Source organism: Pseudophryne corroboree, chromosome 1 (assembly GCF_028390025.1).
Source record: "Pseudophryne corroboree isolate aPseCor3 chromosome 1, aPseCor3.hap2, whole genome shotgun sequence".
Taxonomy (NCBI): Eukaryota; Metazoa; Chordata; class Amphibia; order Anura; family Myobatrachidae; genus Pseudophryne; species Pseudophryne corroboree.
The window spans coordinates 617,180,140-617,197,878 of NC_086444.1; the positions used below are offsets into that span (position 1 = coordinate 617,180,140).

The 17,739-nt window shown below is 49.5% G+C and overlaps 1 protein-coding gene across 1 annotated transcript in view; it reads right to left on the reverse strand.

Annotated features, from left to right (window-relative positions):
• Positions 1-17,739, reverse strand: part of MICOS13 (mitochondrial contact site and cristae organizing system subunit 13) — a 71,338-nt gene that overhangs the window by 15,159 nt on the left and 38,440 nt on the right. Inside the window, exon 2 of the mRNA XM_063914437.1 lies at positions 9,559-9,715. Within this exon, the coding sequence (XP_063770507.1) occupies positions 9,559-9,715 (157 nt within the window). The remainder of the gene's footprint in view (positions 1-9,558; positions 9,716-17,739) is intronic.

Below are 17,739 nucleotides of genomic sequence, written 5' to 3' on the forward strand. Positions count from 1 at the left end.
GCACTCCTTTTACAAATGTCTGAACTTCAGGTAGTGAAGCTAGTTCTTTTTGGAAGAAAATCAACAGAGCCGATATCTGCACCTTAATGGAGCCTAATTTTAGGCCCATAGACACTCCTGCCTGTAGGAAGTGCAGAAATCGACCCAGCTGAAACTCCTCTGTTGGGGCCTTATTGGCCTCACACCAAGCAACATATTTCCGCCATATGCGGTGATAATGTTTTACAGTTACATCTTTCCTGGCTTTAATCAGCGTAGGAATGACATCCTCCGGAATGCCCTTTTCCTTTAGGATCCGGCGTTCAACCGCCATGCCGTCAAACGCAGCCGCGGTAAGTCTTGGAACAGACAGGGCCCCTGCTGCAGCAGGTCCTGTCTGAGCGGCAGAGGCCATGGGTCCTCTGAGATCATCTTTTGAAGTTCCGGGTACCACGCTCTTCTTGGCCAATCCGGAACCACGAGTATTGTCCTTACTCCTCGTTTTCTTATTATTCTCAGTACCTTTGGTATGAGAGGCAGAGGAGGGAACACATAAACCGACTGGTACACCCACGGTGTCACTAGAGCGTCCACCGCTATCGCCTGAGGGTCCCTTGACCTGGCGCAATATCTCTCTAGTTTTTTGTTTAGGCGGGACGCCATCATGTCCACCTGTGGCCGTTCCCAACGATTTACAATCAGTGTGAAGACTTCTGGATGAAGTCCCCACTCTCCCGGGTGGAGGTCGTGTCTGCTGAGGAAGTCTGCTTCCCAGTTGTCCACTCCCGGAATGAACACTGCTGACAGTGCTAACACGTGATTTTCCGCCCATCGGAGAATCCTTGTGGCTTCTGCCATTGCCGTCCTGCTTCTCGTGCCGCCCTGTCGGTTTACATGGGCGACCGCCGTGATGTTGTCTGACTGGATCAGTACCGGCTGGTTTTGAAGCAGGGTTTTTGCCTGACTTAGGGCATTGTAAATGGCCCTCAGTTCCAGAATATTTATGTGCAGGGAAGTCTCCTGACTTGACCATAGTCCTTGGAAGTTTCTTCCCTGTGTGACTGCCCCCCAGCCTCGAAGGCTGGCATCCGTGGTCACCAGGACCCAGTCCTGTATGCCGAATCTGCGGCCCTCTAGAAGATGAGCACTCTGCAGCCACCACAGCAGAGACACCCTGGTTCTTGGAGACAGGGTTATCAGCCGATGCATCTGAAGATGCGATCCGGACCATTGGTCCAACAGGTCCCACTGAAAGATTCTGGCATGGAACCTGCCGAAAGGAATTGCTTCGTAAGAAGCCACCATCTTTCCCAGGACTCGCGTGCAGTGATGCACCGACACCTGTTTTGGTTTCAGGAGGTTTCTGACTAGAGATGACAGCTCCTTGGCTTTCTCCTCCGGGAGAAACACCTTTTTCTGGACTGTGTCCAGAATCATTCCCAGGAACAGTAGACGTGTCATCGGAACCAGCTGTGACTTTGGAATATTCAGAATCCAACCGTGCTGGTGTAGCACCTCCTGAGATAGTGCTACTCCTACCAACAACTGCTCCCTGGATCTCGCCTTTATTAGGAGATCGTCCAAGTATGGGATAATTAAAACTCCCTTTTTTCGAAGGAGTATCATCATTTCCGCCATTACCTTGGTAAACACCCTCGGTGCCGTGGACAGACCAAACGGCAGCGTCTGGAATTGGTAATGGCAATTCTGTACCGCAAATCTGAGGTACTCCTGGTGAGAATGATAAATGGGGACATGCAGGTCAGCATCCTTGATGTCCAGGGATACCATGTAATCCCCCTCGTCTAGGCTTGCAATAACCGCCCTGAGCGATTCCATCTTGAACTTGAATTTTTTTTATGTATGTGTTCAAGGATTTCAAATTTAAAATGGGTCTCACCGAACCGTCCGGTTTCGGTACCACAAACAGTGTGGAATAGTAACCCCGTCCTTGTTGAAGTAGGGGCACCTTGACTATCACCTGCTGGGAATACAGCTTGTGAATTGCCTCTAGTACAGCCTCCCTGTCCGAGGGAGTTGTTGGCAAGGCAGATTTGAGGAAACGGCGGGGGGGGTGGACGCCTCGAATTCCAGCTTGTACCCCTGAGACACTACTTGAAAGATCCAGGGATCCACCTGTGAGCGAGCCCACTGATCGCTGAAATTTTTGAGGCGGCCCCCCACCGTACCTGGCTCCACCTGTGGAGCCCCACCGTCATGCGGCGGACTTGGAAGAAGCGGGGGAGGACTTTTGCTCCTGGGAACCAGCTGTTTGTTGCAGCCTTTTTCCCCTACCTCTGCCTCTGGACAGAAAGGACCCGCCTTTTCCTCGCCTGTTTTTCTGGGTCCGAAAGGACTGTACCTGATAAAACTGCGCTTTTTTAGGCTGTGAGGGAACATGGGGTAAAAATGCTGACTTCCCAGCTGTTGCTGTGGAAACGAGGTCCGAGAGACCATCCCCGAATAACTCCTCACCCTTATAAGGCAAAACTTCCATGTGCCTTTTGGAATCTGCATCCCCTGTCCACTGCCGAGTCCATAAGCCTCTCCTAGCAGAAATGGACAATGCCCTTATTTTAGATGCCAGCCGGCAGATCTCCCTCTGTGCATCTCTCATGTACAAGACTGAGTCTTTTATATGCTCTATGGTTAGCAGAATAGTGTCCCTGTCTAGGGTGTCAATATTTTCTGACAGGGAATCTGACCATGCAGCGGCAGCACTGCACATCCATGCTGACGCAATAGCTGGTCTAAGTATAATGCCTGTGTGTGTGTATATATAGACTTCAGGATCACCTCCTGCTTTCTATCCGCAGGCTCCTTCAGGGCGGCCGTATCCGGAGACGGAAGTGCCACCTTTTTAGACAAACGTGTGAGCGCTTTATCCACCCTAGGAGGTGTTTCCCAACGTGCCCTATCCTCTGGCGGGAAAGGGAACGCCATTAGTAATTTTTTTGAGATTATCAATCTTTTATCAGGGAACGCCCACGCTTCTTCACACACTTCATTTAATTCTTCAGATGGGGGAAAAACTACGGGTAGTTTTTTCTCCCCAAACATAATACCCTTTTTAGTGGTACCTGGGTTTATATCTGAAATGTGTAACACCTCTTTCATTGCCTCAATCATGCAACGAATGGCCTTAGTGGACATTAGATTAGACTCATCGTCGTCGACACTGGTATCAGTATCCGTGCCGACATCTGCGTCTGCCATCTGAGGTAGCGGGCGTTTTAGAGCCCCTGATGGCCTTTGAGCCACCTGGACAGGCACAAGCTGAGAAGCTGGCTGTCCCGCATTTGGCATGTCGTCAAATTTTTTGTGTAAGGAGTCGACACTTGCACGTAATTCCTTCCATAAAACCATCCACTCAGGTGTCTGCCCCGCAGGGGGTGACATCACTTCTATAGGCATCTGCTCTGCCTCCACATAATTTTCCTCCTCAAACATGTCAACACAGCCGTACCGACACACCGCACACACACCAGGAATGCTCTAACAGAGGACAGGACCCCACAGAAGCCCTTTGGGGAGACAGAGAGAGAGTATGCCAGCACACACCAGAGCGCTATATAATGCAGGGACTAACTGAATTATGTCCCCTATAGCTGCTATAATATTTACTGCGCCTAAATTTAGTGCCCCCCCTCTCTTTTTTACCCTTTTCTGTAGTGTAGACTGCAGGGGAGAGCCAGGGAGCTTCCTTCCAGCGGAACTGTGAGGGAAAAATGGCGCCAGTGTGCTGAGAGAGATAGCTCCGCCCCTTTTTCGCGGACTATTCTCCCGCTTTTTTAAGGATTCTGGCAGGGGTAATTATCACATATATAGCCTCTGGGGCTATATATTGTGATTGTTTTGCCAGCCAAGGTGTTTTTATTGCTGCTCAGGGCGCCCCGCCCCCAGCGCCCTGCACCCTCAGTGACCGGAGTGTGAAGTGTGTATGAGAAGCAATGGCGCACAGCTGCAGTGCTGTGCGCTACCTTGGTGAAGACAGAAGTCTTCATGCCGCCGATTTTCCGGACTTCTTCTTGCTTCTGGCTCTGTAAGGGGGACGGCGGCGCGGCTCCGGGACCGAACACCAAGGCCAGTTCCATGCGGTCGGTCCCTCTGGAGCTAATGGTGTCCAGTAGCCTAAGAAGCCCAAGCTAGCTGCAAGCAGGTAGGTTCGCTTCTTCTCCCCTTAGTCCCTCGTTGCAGTGAGCCTGTTGCCAGCAGGTCTCACTGTAAAATAAAAAACCTAAAATATACTTTCTTTCTAAGAGCTCAGGAGAGCCCCTAGTGTGCATCCAGCTCGGCCGGGCACAAAAATCTAACTGAGGCTTGGAGGAGGGTCATGGTGGGAGGAGCCAGTGCACACCAGGTAGTCTAAAAGCTTTCTTTTAGTTGTGCCCAGACTCCTGCGGAGCCGCTATTCCCCATGGTCCTTTCGGAGTTCCCAGCATCCACTAGGACGTTAGAGAAAGAGCGTTGAATATGGCCCTTAGTTCCAGAATGTTGATCGGTAGAATGGCGTCCTGACTTGACCATTTTCCTTGGAACTGTTCCCCCTGAGTGACTGCTCCCCAACCTCTGAGGCTTGCGTCCGTGGTTAGCAGGATCCAATTTTGAATCCCGAACCATCGACCCTCGGTCAGGTGAGAAGTCTGGAGCCACCATAGAAGAGAAATCCTGGCTTTTGGCGACAGACGTATCCTCTGGTGCATGTGAAGATGTTATCCGGACCATTTGTCCAACAGATCCAGCTGGAATGGCCTGGCATGAAACCTTCCGTACTGCAGAGCCTCGTAAGAGGCTACCATTTTCCCCAGAAGGCGAATGCACATATGCACCGATATCCGGGTTGGTTTTAGAACATCCCGCACCATTGACTGTTTTACCAATGCCTTTTCCAACGGAAGGAACACCTTTTGTTCCTCTGTATCCAGGATCATTCCTAGGAACGGAAGCCTCCGTGTAGGTTCCAGGTGGGATTTTGGCAGGTTCAGAATCCACCTGTGATCCTGGAGAAGTCTGGTTGAGAGGGCAATGCTGTCCAACAACCTCTCCCTGGAAGGCGCTTTTTTCAGCAGGTCGTCCAAGTATGATATGATGTTCACTCCCTGTTTGCAGAGGAGAAACATCATGTCTGCCATCACCTTGATGAAAAATCTCGGTGCCGTGGAGAGGCCAAATGGCAGGGCCTGAAACTGGAAGTGACAGTCCTGCAGTGCAAACCGATACGCCTGATGAGGCGGCCAAATCGGAATGTGAAGATACGCATCCTTGATGTCAAGAGACACCGGGATTTCCCCCTCCTCCAGACCTGGGATCACCGCTCTCAGAGACTCCATCTTGAACACCCGTAAGTATGGGTTCAGTGACTTGAGGTTTAAAATGGGCCTTACCGAACCGTCCGCTTTCGGTACCACAAACAGGTTTGAATAAAAACCTTTGTTTTGCAGGTGAAGAGGAACTGGAACAATGACCTGAGTCAGTACCAGTTTTTGAATTGCTGCTTGCAAGGTCGAACTGGCTTCTGGAGAGGCTGGTAAGCCGGATTTGAAGAATCTGGAAGGTGGGAGTTCCTGAAACTCCAGTCTGTATTCCTGTGCTATAAGATCTTTGACCCAGGGATCCTGGCATGACGTTGCCTAACTGTGCCTGAAACAACGTAACCGGGCTCCCACTTGCCAGTCTTCCAGGCAGTGTGTTCCACCGTCATGCTGAAGGCTTTGAGGAAGCAGACCCTGAGGCCTGTTCCTGAGAACCTGCAGCTGCGGGTTTTCTGGGCTTACTTCTATTCCCTTTGAAGACTGTAGAAGAACCCTTGGATTTGCCCTTGAATTTAGCCGTCCGAAAGGACTGCAGAGTTGGAGCAGAGTAGGCTTTTCTAGCTGGGGTAGCTGCGGAAGGAAGGTACGTAGACTTACCCGCCGTAGCCTTTGATATTCGCTTATCCAGTTCATCCCCGAACAGGACCTCTCCTGTGAAAGGCAGATTTTCCACTCCTTTCCTGGAATCCACATCCGCAGTCCACTGGCGTAGCCACAATCCCCTGCGTGCTGACACTGCCATGGCAGTGGTGCGTGCGTTGAGCACACCAATTTTTTTATGGCTTCCACCATAAAGTTAGCAGAGTCCTGGATATGCTGTAGGAGTAAAATAATACCGTCCCGGGTTAAGGAATCTAAACCATCAATTAGGTTACCCGACCATTTAGCGATGACCCTAGTGATCCATGCACAAGCAATAGTGGGTCTCTGGGCCACCCCCGCCACCATGTATAAGGATTTGAGAGTGCTCTCAATCTTGCGGTCAGCCGCGTCTTTTAAGGATGCAGCACCGGGAACCAGTAAGACTATCTTACGCGACAACCTGGACACCGATGCGTCCACAATCGGCGGGTTCTCCCATTTCTTCCTATTATCTAATGGAAAGGGAAAGGAAGAAATCAACCTTTTAGGGATCTGAAATTTCTTGTCAGGGTTTAGCCAAGCCTCTTTAAAGAGGGCATTCAATTCCTTTGAAGCAGGAAAAGTAGCTGAGGATTTCTTTTTAGTATTAAAATAAGATTCCTCCTCTGTCCTGTGAGGAATGTGCAAGACAGTTCTGATAGCCTCAATGAGGGCCTGAATCCCTTTGAGAGGACAGCACCACCACCACCACCACTCGCATCCACTTCACCCTCTTCTGGATCTGATGTATCAGGATCATCCTGCATGATTTGGGCCAGAGTACGCTTTTGTGGGCAAATGGCGAGGGCTTGAGACGCAGGAATGTGAGCTGAATCTTTATTTATCAGGTCATCCATAGACTGCCGTAAGAATTGCGTCTCCTCCTCATTTTGAGACAGTTTAGTGGAAATATTAGAAATCATCCCTTTTATGGAAGCTAACCATGGGGGTTCAGCCCCACTGGACTGGGAGTGAGCACTATCCTGGGTACAGGGTAGTGAGTCCCCAGGGGATGAAAAACATTCTGCTGTACAAGAAACACAGTCCCTGGACATGATTGTGAAGGGACACCCACACCCACACACAGACACCAGGTGAAAACACAGTATTTGCAGGCAGGGTTTTCAGAGAGACACAGAAGTCAGAGCCAGCCACACAGCTCTCCTTTAGCAAAAGTAAAACTTAGCTGGGTCGCACAGAAATAAGCACCTTACTAGTGGTTATCTTAGCACTGCTCCCCCCCTTCACTAAGACACCCTGGTACCGCTGAGACTTGGAGTCCTTGTGGAGGAGCTGCACATCCCTGTGAATGCTGCCTGTATGAGCTGCAGAGGGAAAATGGCGCCGGAGAGCTGTAGGATCCGCTCTGAGTGAAGCCTCGCCCCCTGTAATGGCGCGCGGCTTCCCGCATTTATTATACTGGCCTGAGGTAATATAATGTCCAACCAAGGGTTAAAACCCCTGTTAGATAGTTGTGGCCCGTGTGGGTATCAATTGTGGCTCAGCGCGTCCCACTGCAGTGTGTGCCTTCTGAGCCCCCTGGAGCGCAGCCTGTACTCAGAGCCGCTAACCGGGATGCCGGCGCTGTACTCACCACTCTTCCGTCTTCAGGCTCTGTTAGGGGGTGGCGGCGTGGTGTGGCTTGCAAATGGCTCCCTCAGGAGCTCAGTGTCCTGTCAGCAGAGAAACGGGACCATTAACTCTAAGGAAGTTGAGCCGTTCTCCCCCCTAAGTCCCACGAAGCAGTCAGACTGCTGCCAAAATAGACCTGACTGAAAAAAAAAACCCATTTAAAATAAAGGTGGAAAACTCTTCAGGAGCTCTCCAAAGCGTGACCAGCTCCCTTCGGGAACATTTTCTAAACTGAGTCTGGTAGGAGGGGCATAGAGGGAGGAGCCAGCCCACACTATTGATTTATTAAAGTGCCCATGGCTCCTAGTGGACCCCTCTATACCCCATAGTACTAATGTGGACCCCAGTCTCCTCTAGGACGTAAGAGAAAACTAGGGTGTATCAAAGTGGCGGCTCTTCTAAGCCGCTGCTTCTCGGCGGGTTGAGGCTGAAAACTTAAAGCCGCACTCACATTCAGTGTAAAGCATGAAAAGCTGAATGTAGCTTTACATTTTCAGCTTCAACCTGTCGAGAAGTACCGGCTTTTCATAAATTAAGGGGTCTATTTACTAAGCCTTGGATGGAGATAAAGTACCAGCCAATCACCTCAACTGCCATTTTTCAAACCCAGCCTGTAACATGGCAATTAGGAGCCGATTGGCTGGTAGTTTAGCTCCGTCGACTTAATCTCCATCCAAAGCTTAGTAAATAGACCCCGTAGTCTCTGGTCGTCTTCTCATGGGAGAAAAGCAGTCAGTGGAGTAATGGTGCTGGTGTATATTTTACAAAGAAGGGGTTAACACTAAACCTTAAGTAGCACAGTAGTTAGCCTTGCTGACTCCCTGTCCCACTCATTGAATAAGAACCATTAGGGTCCATTTTACAATTCATCTTGGAAACCTTTGGAATAAGCTATGTGCATCACAGGACTAAACTCAACAATCTGCTTTCAATCTTAATGAAACAGATATTGGGGGTAATTCAGATCTGATCGCAGCAGCAAATTTGCTAGCAGCTGGGCAAAACCATGTGCACTGCAGGTTGGGCAGATATAACATGTGCAGAGAGAGTTAGATTTGGGTGGGGTGTGTTCTAACTGAAATTAAACTGCAGTGTAGAAATAAAGCAGCCAGTATTTACCCTGCACAGAAACAAAATAACCCACCCAAATCTAACTCTGTCTGCAAATGTTATATCTGCCACCCCTACACTGCACATGGTTTTGCACAACTGCTGAGAAATTAGCTGCTGCGATCAACTCTGAATTACCCCCATTATCTCTTGTTATATTGGGGGTCATTCAGAGTTGATCGCTCGCTAGCAACTTTTTGCAGCGCTGTGATCAGGTTAAATCTCTGCAAAGCTGCACATGCGTATGCACTGCAATGCGCAGGTGCATCGTACAAGTACAAAGAGGATCGGTGCTGGGCAACGGATTTAACGAAGAATCCATTCGCACAACCGATCACAAGGTGATTGATAGGAAGAAGGCGTTTGTGGGTGTCAACTGACCTTTTCTGGGAGTGGTTGGAAAAACGCAGGCGTGTCCAAGCGTTTGCAGGGCGGGTGTCGGACGTCAATTCCGGGACCGGACAGGCTGAAGTGATCGCACCAGCTGAGTAAGTCCAGAGCTACTCAGAAACTGCAAAAAACTTTTTTGTGCTGTCGGCTGCAAAAGCATTCGCACACTTGCAAAACGAAAATACACTCCCCCATAGGCGGCGACTATCTGATCGCAGCGCTGCTAAAAGTAGCTAGCGAGCGATCAACTCGGAATGACCCCCATTGTGAGATCTTGGAGAAGAACAGGAAGTACAGGTTCATTTAGAGACAAGTGAGCGTGAATCATCAAAATACAGGCGGATCTTCTAAAGACTACAGTTACAGAACTAGAATAATTGCTTATAAACTAAACTATTGTCAAATTTAATTATATGCTGAATTTGATTACGATATCTAAAGAATAACTGGAACAAGCATTTTAAAACTGCCAATAAGCTTATTGTAATATTTGAAGCCTGAACTGTGATGATACCTGCAAGCCAAAGTAGTCTGACCATTCGCGAAGAACAGGCGGTACAGCTGCTTTAGTCTTCTTCAGGGCTTCTTCTCCCTCAGCGCCACTTCCCAGCAGACCATAGTCATAGGCCACATAGACTGCTCCTCCTGCCACCACTACCTTTGTAGTAAACCTGCAAGCAACAGGTTACAGACATCAGCCTGATACTGTAGATACATACAGCTCTTCTTTCTGGGGGAAATTCCCAGCGTCACTCAGGTACACCTTTCTGAAAACAAATGCTCTACAAATGGAAATGAGGGGATGCGGTCAATTTATCTACAAGCAAAATCCAGACAGTCAAAATCCCGACAAGGTTAAAATCTCGACATTTACAATACCAACAAGGTCAAAATACCAACATTTAAAATGTCAACAGGTCAAAAAGTCGACATGAGTTTGTTTTTTTATTGAAATCGACTTGTTCATACTTTACCATCCCAGTGGACCTGGAGGAGGAATAAAATAGTGTGCCGAGCGCAGAGAGGCACCGTGCCCAAAGCATGGCGAGCGCAGCGAGCCATGCGAGGAGACGCGGTACACTTATACGGTGTCCATGTCAACCTATGTCGATATACACACCATAAAATAATGAAAAACTTTTGTCGACTTTTTGACCTGTAGACATTTTAAATGTCAGTATTTTTACCTTGTGGGTATTTTAAATGTCGGTATTTTGACCTTGGAAAAAAATAGGATTTTAATTACCTACTGGTACATTCTGTTCTCGTAGAGGATACTGGGGTCCATTTAGTACCATGGGGTAATGACGGGTCCACTAGGAGCCATGGGCACTTTAAGAATTTGATAGTGTGGGCTGGCTCCTCCCTCTATGCCCCTCCTACCAGACTCATCTAGGAAACTGTGCCCGAGGAGACGGACATACGTCGAGAGAAGGATAGATAAGGATAGTGGTGAGATTCTGAACCAGTACACACAACAAGAGGAAAGCCAAGCAAACCAAACTTGAAACAGGAACAGCAACGGCTGAACCAACATTACTTAACCAAGTAACAGTGCAGGAAGAAACGAAGCACCGGGTGGGCGCCCAGTATCCTCTACAGACTACGAGAAAAGGATTTACCGGTAGGTAATTAAAATCCTATTTTCTCTTACGTCCTAGAGGATACTGGGGTCCATTTAGTACCAAAGCTCCCAAACCGTGCTGAGGTTCCCGCAGAACTGATTGACCAAGCAGAAGGTCCTCAGAGGCCAAAGTATCAAACTTGTAAAACTTAGCAAACGTGTTCGAACCTGACCAAGTAGCCGCTTGGCAGAGCTGTAAAGCCAAGACACCCCGGGCAGCCGCCCAGGAAGAACCCACCGACCTAGTAGAGTGGGCCTGCACAGATTTTGGACACAGCAAACCTGCCGTGGAATAAGCATGCTGAATAGTAAGCCTGATCCAGCGTGCAATGGACTGCTTTGAAGCAGGACACCCAATTTTCTTGGGATCATAAAGCGAGTGAGATTTTCTGTGACGAGCTGTTCGCTTTACATACACTTTCAAAGCAGTCACAACATCCAAAGACTTTGAAGTAGCAGAGGTGTCGGTGACAACCGGAACCACAATAAGTTGGTTGATGTGAAATGCGGACACCACTTTAGGAAGAAATTGCTGACAAGTTCAGCTCTGTCCTCATGGAAAATAAGATTTTACTCACCGGTAAATCTATTTCTCGTAGTCCGTAGTGGATGCTGGGGACTCCATAAGGACCATGGGGAATAGACGGGCTCCGCAGGAGACTGGGCACTCTATAAGAAAGATTTAGTACTATCTGGTGTGCACTGGCTCCTCCCTCTATGCCCCTCCTCCAGACCTCAGTTAGGATACTGTGCCCGGAAGAGCTGACACAATAAGGAAGGATTTTGAATCCCGGGTAAGACTCATACCAGCCACACCAATCACACCGTATAACTCGTGATACTATACCCAGTTAACAGTATGAAATATAACTGAGCCTCTCAACAGATGGCTCAACAATAACCCTTTAGTTAGGCAATAACTATATACAAGTATTGCAGACACTCCGCACTTGGGATGGGCGCCCAGCATCCACTACGGACTACGAGAAATAGATTTACCGGTGAGTAAAATCTTATTTTCTCTAACGTCCTAGTGGATGCTGGGGACTCCGTAAGGACCATGGGGATTATACCAAAGCTCCCAAACGGGCGGGAGAGTGCGGATGACTCTGCAGCACCGAATGAGAGAACTCAAGGTCCTCCTCAGCCAGGGTATCAAATTTGTAGAATTTTGCAAACGTGTTTGCCCCTGACCAAGTAGCAGCTCGGCAAAGTTGTAAAGCCGAGACCCCTCGGGCAGCCGCCCAAGATGAGCCCACCTTCCGTGTGGAATGGGCTTTTACAGATTTAGGCTGCGGTAAGCCTACCGCAGAATGCGCCAGCTGAATAGTGCTACAAATCCAGCGCGCAATAGACTGCTTAGAAGCAGGAGCACCTATCTTGTTGGGTGCGTACAGGACAAAAAGCGAGTCAGTCTTTCTGACTCCAGCCGTCCTGGAAACATTAAGTTTCAGGGCCCTGACTACATCCAGTAACTTGGACTCCTCCAAGTCCCCAGTAGCCGCAGGCACTACAATAGGTTGGTTCAAGTGAAAAGCAGATACCACCTTAGGGAGAAACTGGGGACGAGTCCTCAATTCTGCCCTATCCATATGAAAAATCAGATAAGGGCTTTTACAAGACAAAGCCGCCAATTCTGACACACGCCTGGCCGAAGCCAAGGCCAATAACATGACCACTTTCCACGTGAGATATTTCAGATCCACAGTTTTTAGTGGTTCAAACCAATGTGATTTTAGGAAACTCAACACCACATTGAGATCCCAAGGTGCCACGGGAGGCACAAAAGGGGGCTGAATATGAAGCACTCCCTTTACAAAAGTCTGAACTTCAGGCAGTGAAGCCAGTTTTTTCTGGAAGAAAATCGACAGGGCCGAAATCTGGACTTTAATGGAACCCAATTTCAGGCCCATAGTCACTCCCGACTGTAGGAAGTGTAGAAAGCGACCCAGCTGAAATTCCTCTGTTGGGGCCTTTTGAGCCTCACACCACGCAACATATCTTCGCCAAATACGGTGATAATGGTTCGCGGTTACTTCTTTCCTGGCTTTTATTAGCGTAGGAATGACTTCCTCCGGAATGACCTTTTCCTTTAGGATCCGGAATTCAACCGCCATGCCGTCAAACGCAGCCGCGGTAAGTCTTGGAACAGACAGGGCCCCTGCTGCAGCAGATCCTGTCTGAGCGGTAGGGGCCATGGGTCCTCTGATATCATTTCCTGAAGTTCCGGGTACCAAGCCCTTCTTGGCCAATCCGGAACCACGAGTATCGTTCTTACTCCTCGCCTTCTTATTATTCTCAGTACCTTTGGTATGAGAGGCAGAGAAGGGAACACATAAACCGACTGGTACACCCACGGTGTCACTAGAGCGTCCACAGCTATCGCCTGAGGGTCCCTTGACCTGGCGCAATATCTCTTTAGCTTTTTGTTGAGGCGGGACGCCATCATGTCCACCTGTGGCCTTTCCCAACGGTTTACCAACAGTAGGAAGACTTCTGGATGAAGTCCCCACTCTCCCGGGTGGAGGTCGTGTCTGCATGAGGAAGTCTGCTTCCCAGTTGTCCACTCCCGGAATGAACACTGCCGACAGTGCTAGTACGTGATTTTCCGCCCATCGGAGAATCCTTGTGGCTTCTGCCATTGCCATCCTGCTTCTTGTGCCGCCCTGTCGGTTCACATGGGCGACTGCCGTGATGTTGTCTGACTGGATCAGTACCGGCTGGTTTTGAAGCAGGGGTCTTGCCTGACTTAGGGCATTGTAAATGGCCCTTAGTTCCAGAATATTTATATGTAGGGAAGTCTCCTGACTTGACCATAGTCCTTGGAAGTTTCTTCCCTGTGTGACTGCTCCCCAGCCTCGAAGGCTGGCATCCGTGGTCACCAGGACCCAGTCCTGTATGCCGAATCTGCGGCCCTCTAGAAGATGAGCACTCTGCAGCCACCACAGTAGAGACACCCTGGTCCTTGGAGACAGGGTTATCATTTGATGCATCCGAAGATGCGATCCCGACCACTTGTCCAAGAGGTCCCACTGGAAGGTCCTCGCATGGAACCTGCCGAATGGAATTGCTTCGTATGAAGCCACCATTTTTCCCAGGACTCGTGTGCAACGATGCACCGATACCCGTTTTGGTTTTAGGAGGTCTCTGACTAGAGATGACAACTCCTTGGCTTTCTCCTGCGGGAGAAACACTTTTTTCAGTTCTGTGTCCAAAATCATCCCCAGGAACAGTAAGCGAGTGGAAGGAACCAGCTGTGACTTTGGAATGTTCAGAATCCAGCCATGCTGTTGTAGCACCTCCTGAGATAGTGCTACTCCGACCAGTAACTGCTCCCTGGACCTCGCCTTTATAAGGAGATCGTCCAAGTATGGGATAATTAAAACTCCCTTTTTTCGAAGGAGTATCATCATTTCTGCCATTACCTTGGTAAACACCCTCGGTGCCGTGGACAGTCCAAACGGTAGTGTCTGGAATTGGTAATGGCAATCCTGTACCACAAATCTGAGGTACTCCTGGTGAGGAAGGTAAATAGGGACATGCAGGTAAGCATCCTTGATGTCCAGGGATACCATGTAATCCCCCTCGTCCAGGCTTGCAATAACCGCCCTGAGCGATTCCATCTTGAACTTGAATTTCTTTATGTAAGTGTTCAAGGATTTCAAATTTAAAATGGGTCTCACCGAACCGTTTGGTTTCGGCACCACAAACAGAGTGGAATAGTAGCCCCGGCCTTGTTGAAGTAGGGGTACCTTGACTATCACCTGCTGGGAATACAGCTTGTGAATGGCCTCTAGCACAGCCTCCCTGCCCGATGGAGTCGTCGGTAAGGCTGATTTGAGGAAACGGCGGGGGGGGCGGCGCCTCGAATTCCAGCTTGTACCCCTGAGATACTACTTGAAGTATCCAGGGATCCACCTGTGAGCGAGCCCACTGATCGCTGAAATTTTTGAGGCGGCCCCCCACCGTACCTGGCTGCGCCTGTGGAGCCCCACCGTCATGCGGCTGATTTGGAAGAAGCGGGGGAGGACTTTTGGTCCTGGGAACCGGCTGTGTGTTGCAGCTTTTTCCCCCTTCCTCTGCCTCTAGACAGAAAGGACCCGCCTTTTCCGCGCCTGTTTTTCTGGGGTCGAAAGGACTGTACCTGGTAATACGGTGCTTTCTTAGGCTGTGAGGGGACATGGGGCAAAAATGCAGACTTCCCAGCCGTTGCTGTGGAAACAAGGTCTGAGAGACCGTCCCCGAATAACTCCTCACCCTTATAAGGCAAAACTTCCATGTGCCTTTTAGAATCTGCATCTCCTGTCCACTGCCGAGTCCATAAGCCTCTCCTAGCAGAGATGGACAAAGCACTTATTCTAGATGCCAGCCGGCAGATCTCCCTCTGTGCATCTCATGTATAAGACCGAGTCTTTTATATGCTCTATGGTTAGCAATATAGTGTCTCTGTCTAGGGTCTCAATATTTTCCGACAGGGAATCTGACCAAGCAGCAGCAGCACTGCACATCCAGGCTGAGGCAATAGCTGGTCTCAGTATAACACCAGTGTGTGTGTAAATAGATTTTAGGATAGCCTCCTGCTTTCTATCAGCAGGTTCCTTTAGGGCGGCCGTATCCGGAGACGGTAGTGCCACCTTTTTAGACAAACGTGTGAGCGCTTTATCCACCCTAGGGGGAGTTTCCCAACGTGACCTATCCTCTGGCGAGAAAGGGAACGCCATTAGTAATTTTTTTGAAATCACCAATTTTTAATCGGGGAAAGCCCACACTTCTTCACACACCTCATTCAATTCCTCAGATGGGGGAAAAACTATAGGTAGTTTTTTCTCTCCAAACATAATACCCTTCTTTGAGGTACCCGGGTTTATATCAGTAAGGTGTAATACCTCTTTCATTGCCTCAATTATGCCACAAATGGCCCTAGTGGACATTAAATTTGACTCATCGTCGTCGACACTTGCATCAGTATCCGTGTCGACATCTGTGTCTGCCATCTGAGGTAGTGGTCGTTTCAGGGCCCCTGACGGCCTTTGAATCGTCTGGGCAGGCACGAGCTGAGAAGCCGGCTGTCCCGCATTTGGCATGTCGTCAAATTTTTTATGTAAGGAGTCGACACTTGCACGTAATTCCTTCCATAAATCCATCCACTCAGGTGTCTGCCCCGCAGGGGGTGACATCACATTAATAGGCATCTGCTCCGCCTCCACATAAGTCTCCTCATCAAACATATCGACACAGCCGTACCGACACACCGCACACACACAGGGAATGCTCTTACAAGGAGACAGGACCCCACAAAAGCCCTTTGGGGAGACAGAGAGAAAGTATGCCAGCACACACCAGAGCGCTATAATAATACAGGGACTAACTGAATTGTGACCCTTTATAGCTGCTTATTATATTAAACTGCGCCCAAATTTAGTGCCCCCCTCTCTTTTTTACCCTTTCCGTAGTGTAGACTGCAGGGGAGAGTCAGGGAGCTTCCTTCCAGCGGAACTGTGAGGGAATAATGGCGCCAGTGTGCTGAGGGAGAAGGCTCCGCCCCTTTTTCGGCGGCCTTTCTCCCGCTTTTTTCTGTAATTCTGGCAGGGGTAATTACCACATATATAGCCTCTGGGACTATATATTGTGGTTATTTTTGCCAGCCAAGGTGATATTATTGCTGCTCAGGGCGCCCCCCCCCCAGCGCCCTGCACCCTCAGTGACCGGAGTGTGAAGTGTGTATGAGGAGCAATGGCGCACAGCTGCAGTGCTGTGCGCTACCTTGGTGAAGACTGATGTCTTCTGCCGCCGATTTTCCGGACCATCTTCATGCTTCTGGCTCTGTAAGGGGGACGGCGGCGCGGCTCCGGGAACGAACACCAAGGACGAGTCCTGCGGTCGATCCCTCTGGAGCTAATGGTGTCCAGTAGCCTAAGAAGCCCAAGCTAGCTGCAAGCAGGTAGGTTCGCTTCTTCTCCCCTTAGTCCCACGATGCAGTGAGCCTGTTGCCAGCAGGTCTCACTGTAAAATAAAAAACCTAATTTTAAACTTTCTTTCTAGCAGCTCAGGAGAGCTCCTAGTGTGCAACCAGCTCGGGCCGGGCACAGAAATCTAACTGAGGTCTGGAGGAGGGGCATAGAGGGAGGAGCCAGTGCACACCAGATAGTACTAAATCTTTCTTATAGAGTGCCCAGTCTCCTGCGGAGCCCGTCTATTCCCCATGGTCCTTACGGAGTCCCCAGCATCCACTAGGACGTTAGAGAAAATTAAATAGGGACTTTTGTGAGACAAAGACCCCAGCTCCGACACGTCTTGCTGAAGCCAAGGCCAACAGTGTGACGGTCTTCCACGTAAGATATTTTACGTCCACCTCCTGTAACGGTTCAAACCAGTCCGATTGGAGGAACTGCAGCACCACATTGAGATCCCAAGGTGCCGTGGGTGGCACAAAGGGAGGTTGGATGTGCAGAACACCTTTCAAGAACGTCTGGACCTCAGGGAGAGAAGCCAATTGTTTCTGAAAGAAAATGGACAAGGCCGAAATCTGGACATTTATGGAACCCAGACGCAGGCCCATATTCATGCCTGCATAAAAAGAAGGTAACATCCCAGATGAAATTCCACCGCAGAATAATTTCTGCTCTCACACCAAGAGACGTATTTCTTCCAAATACGATGATAATGCTTAGACGTTACCCCCTTCCTGGCTTGGATCATAGTCGGGATAACCTTGTGAGGGATCTCTCTCCTGGCTAGAACCAGCCGTTCGACTTCCATGCCGTCAAATGTAGACGCGGTAAATCCTGAAAGACGAACGGGCCCTGTTGCAGAAGATCCTCGTGAAGAGGTAGAGGCCACAGATCTTCGAGGAGCATCTCCAGAAGGTCCGCGTACCAGGCCCTTCTTGGCCAGTCCGGAGCAATGAATATTGCTTGAACCCTTTCCCTTTTTATTCTATTTAGAATTCTTGGGATCAGAGGAAGTAGAGGAAACACGTACACCATCTGATAGACCCATGGAGTCGTCAAGGCGTCCACCGCCACTGCCTGTGGGTCTCTCGACCTGGAACAATACCGTCTGATCTTTTTG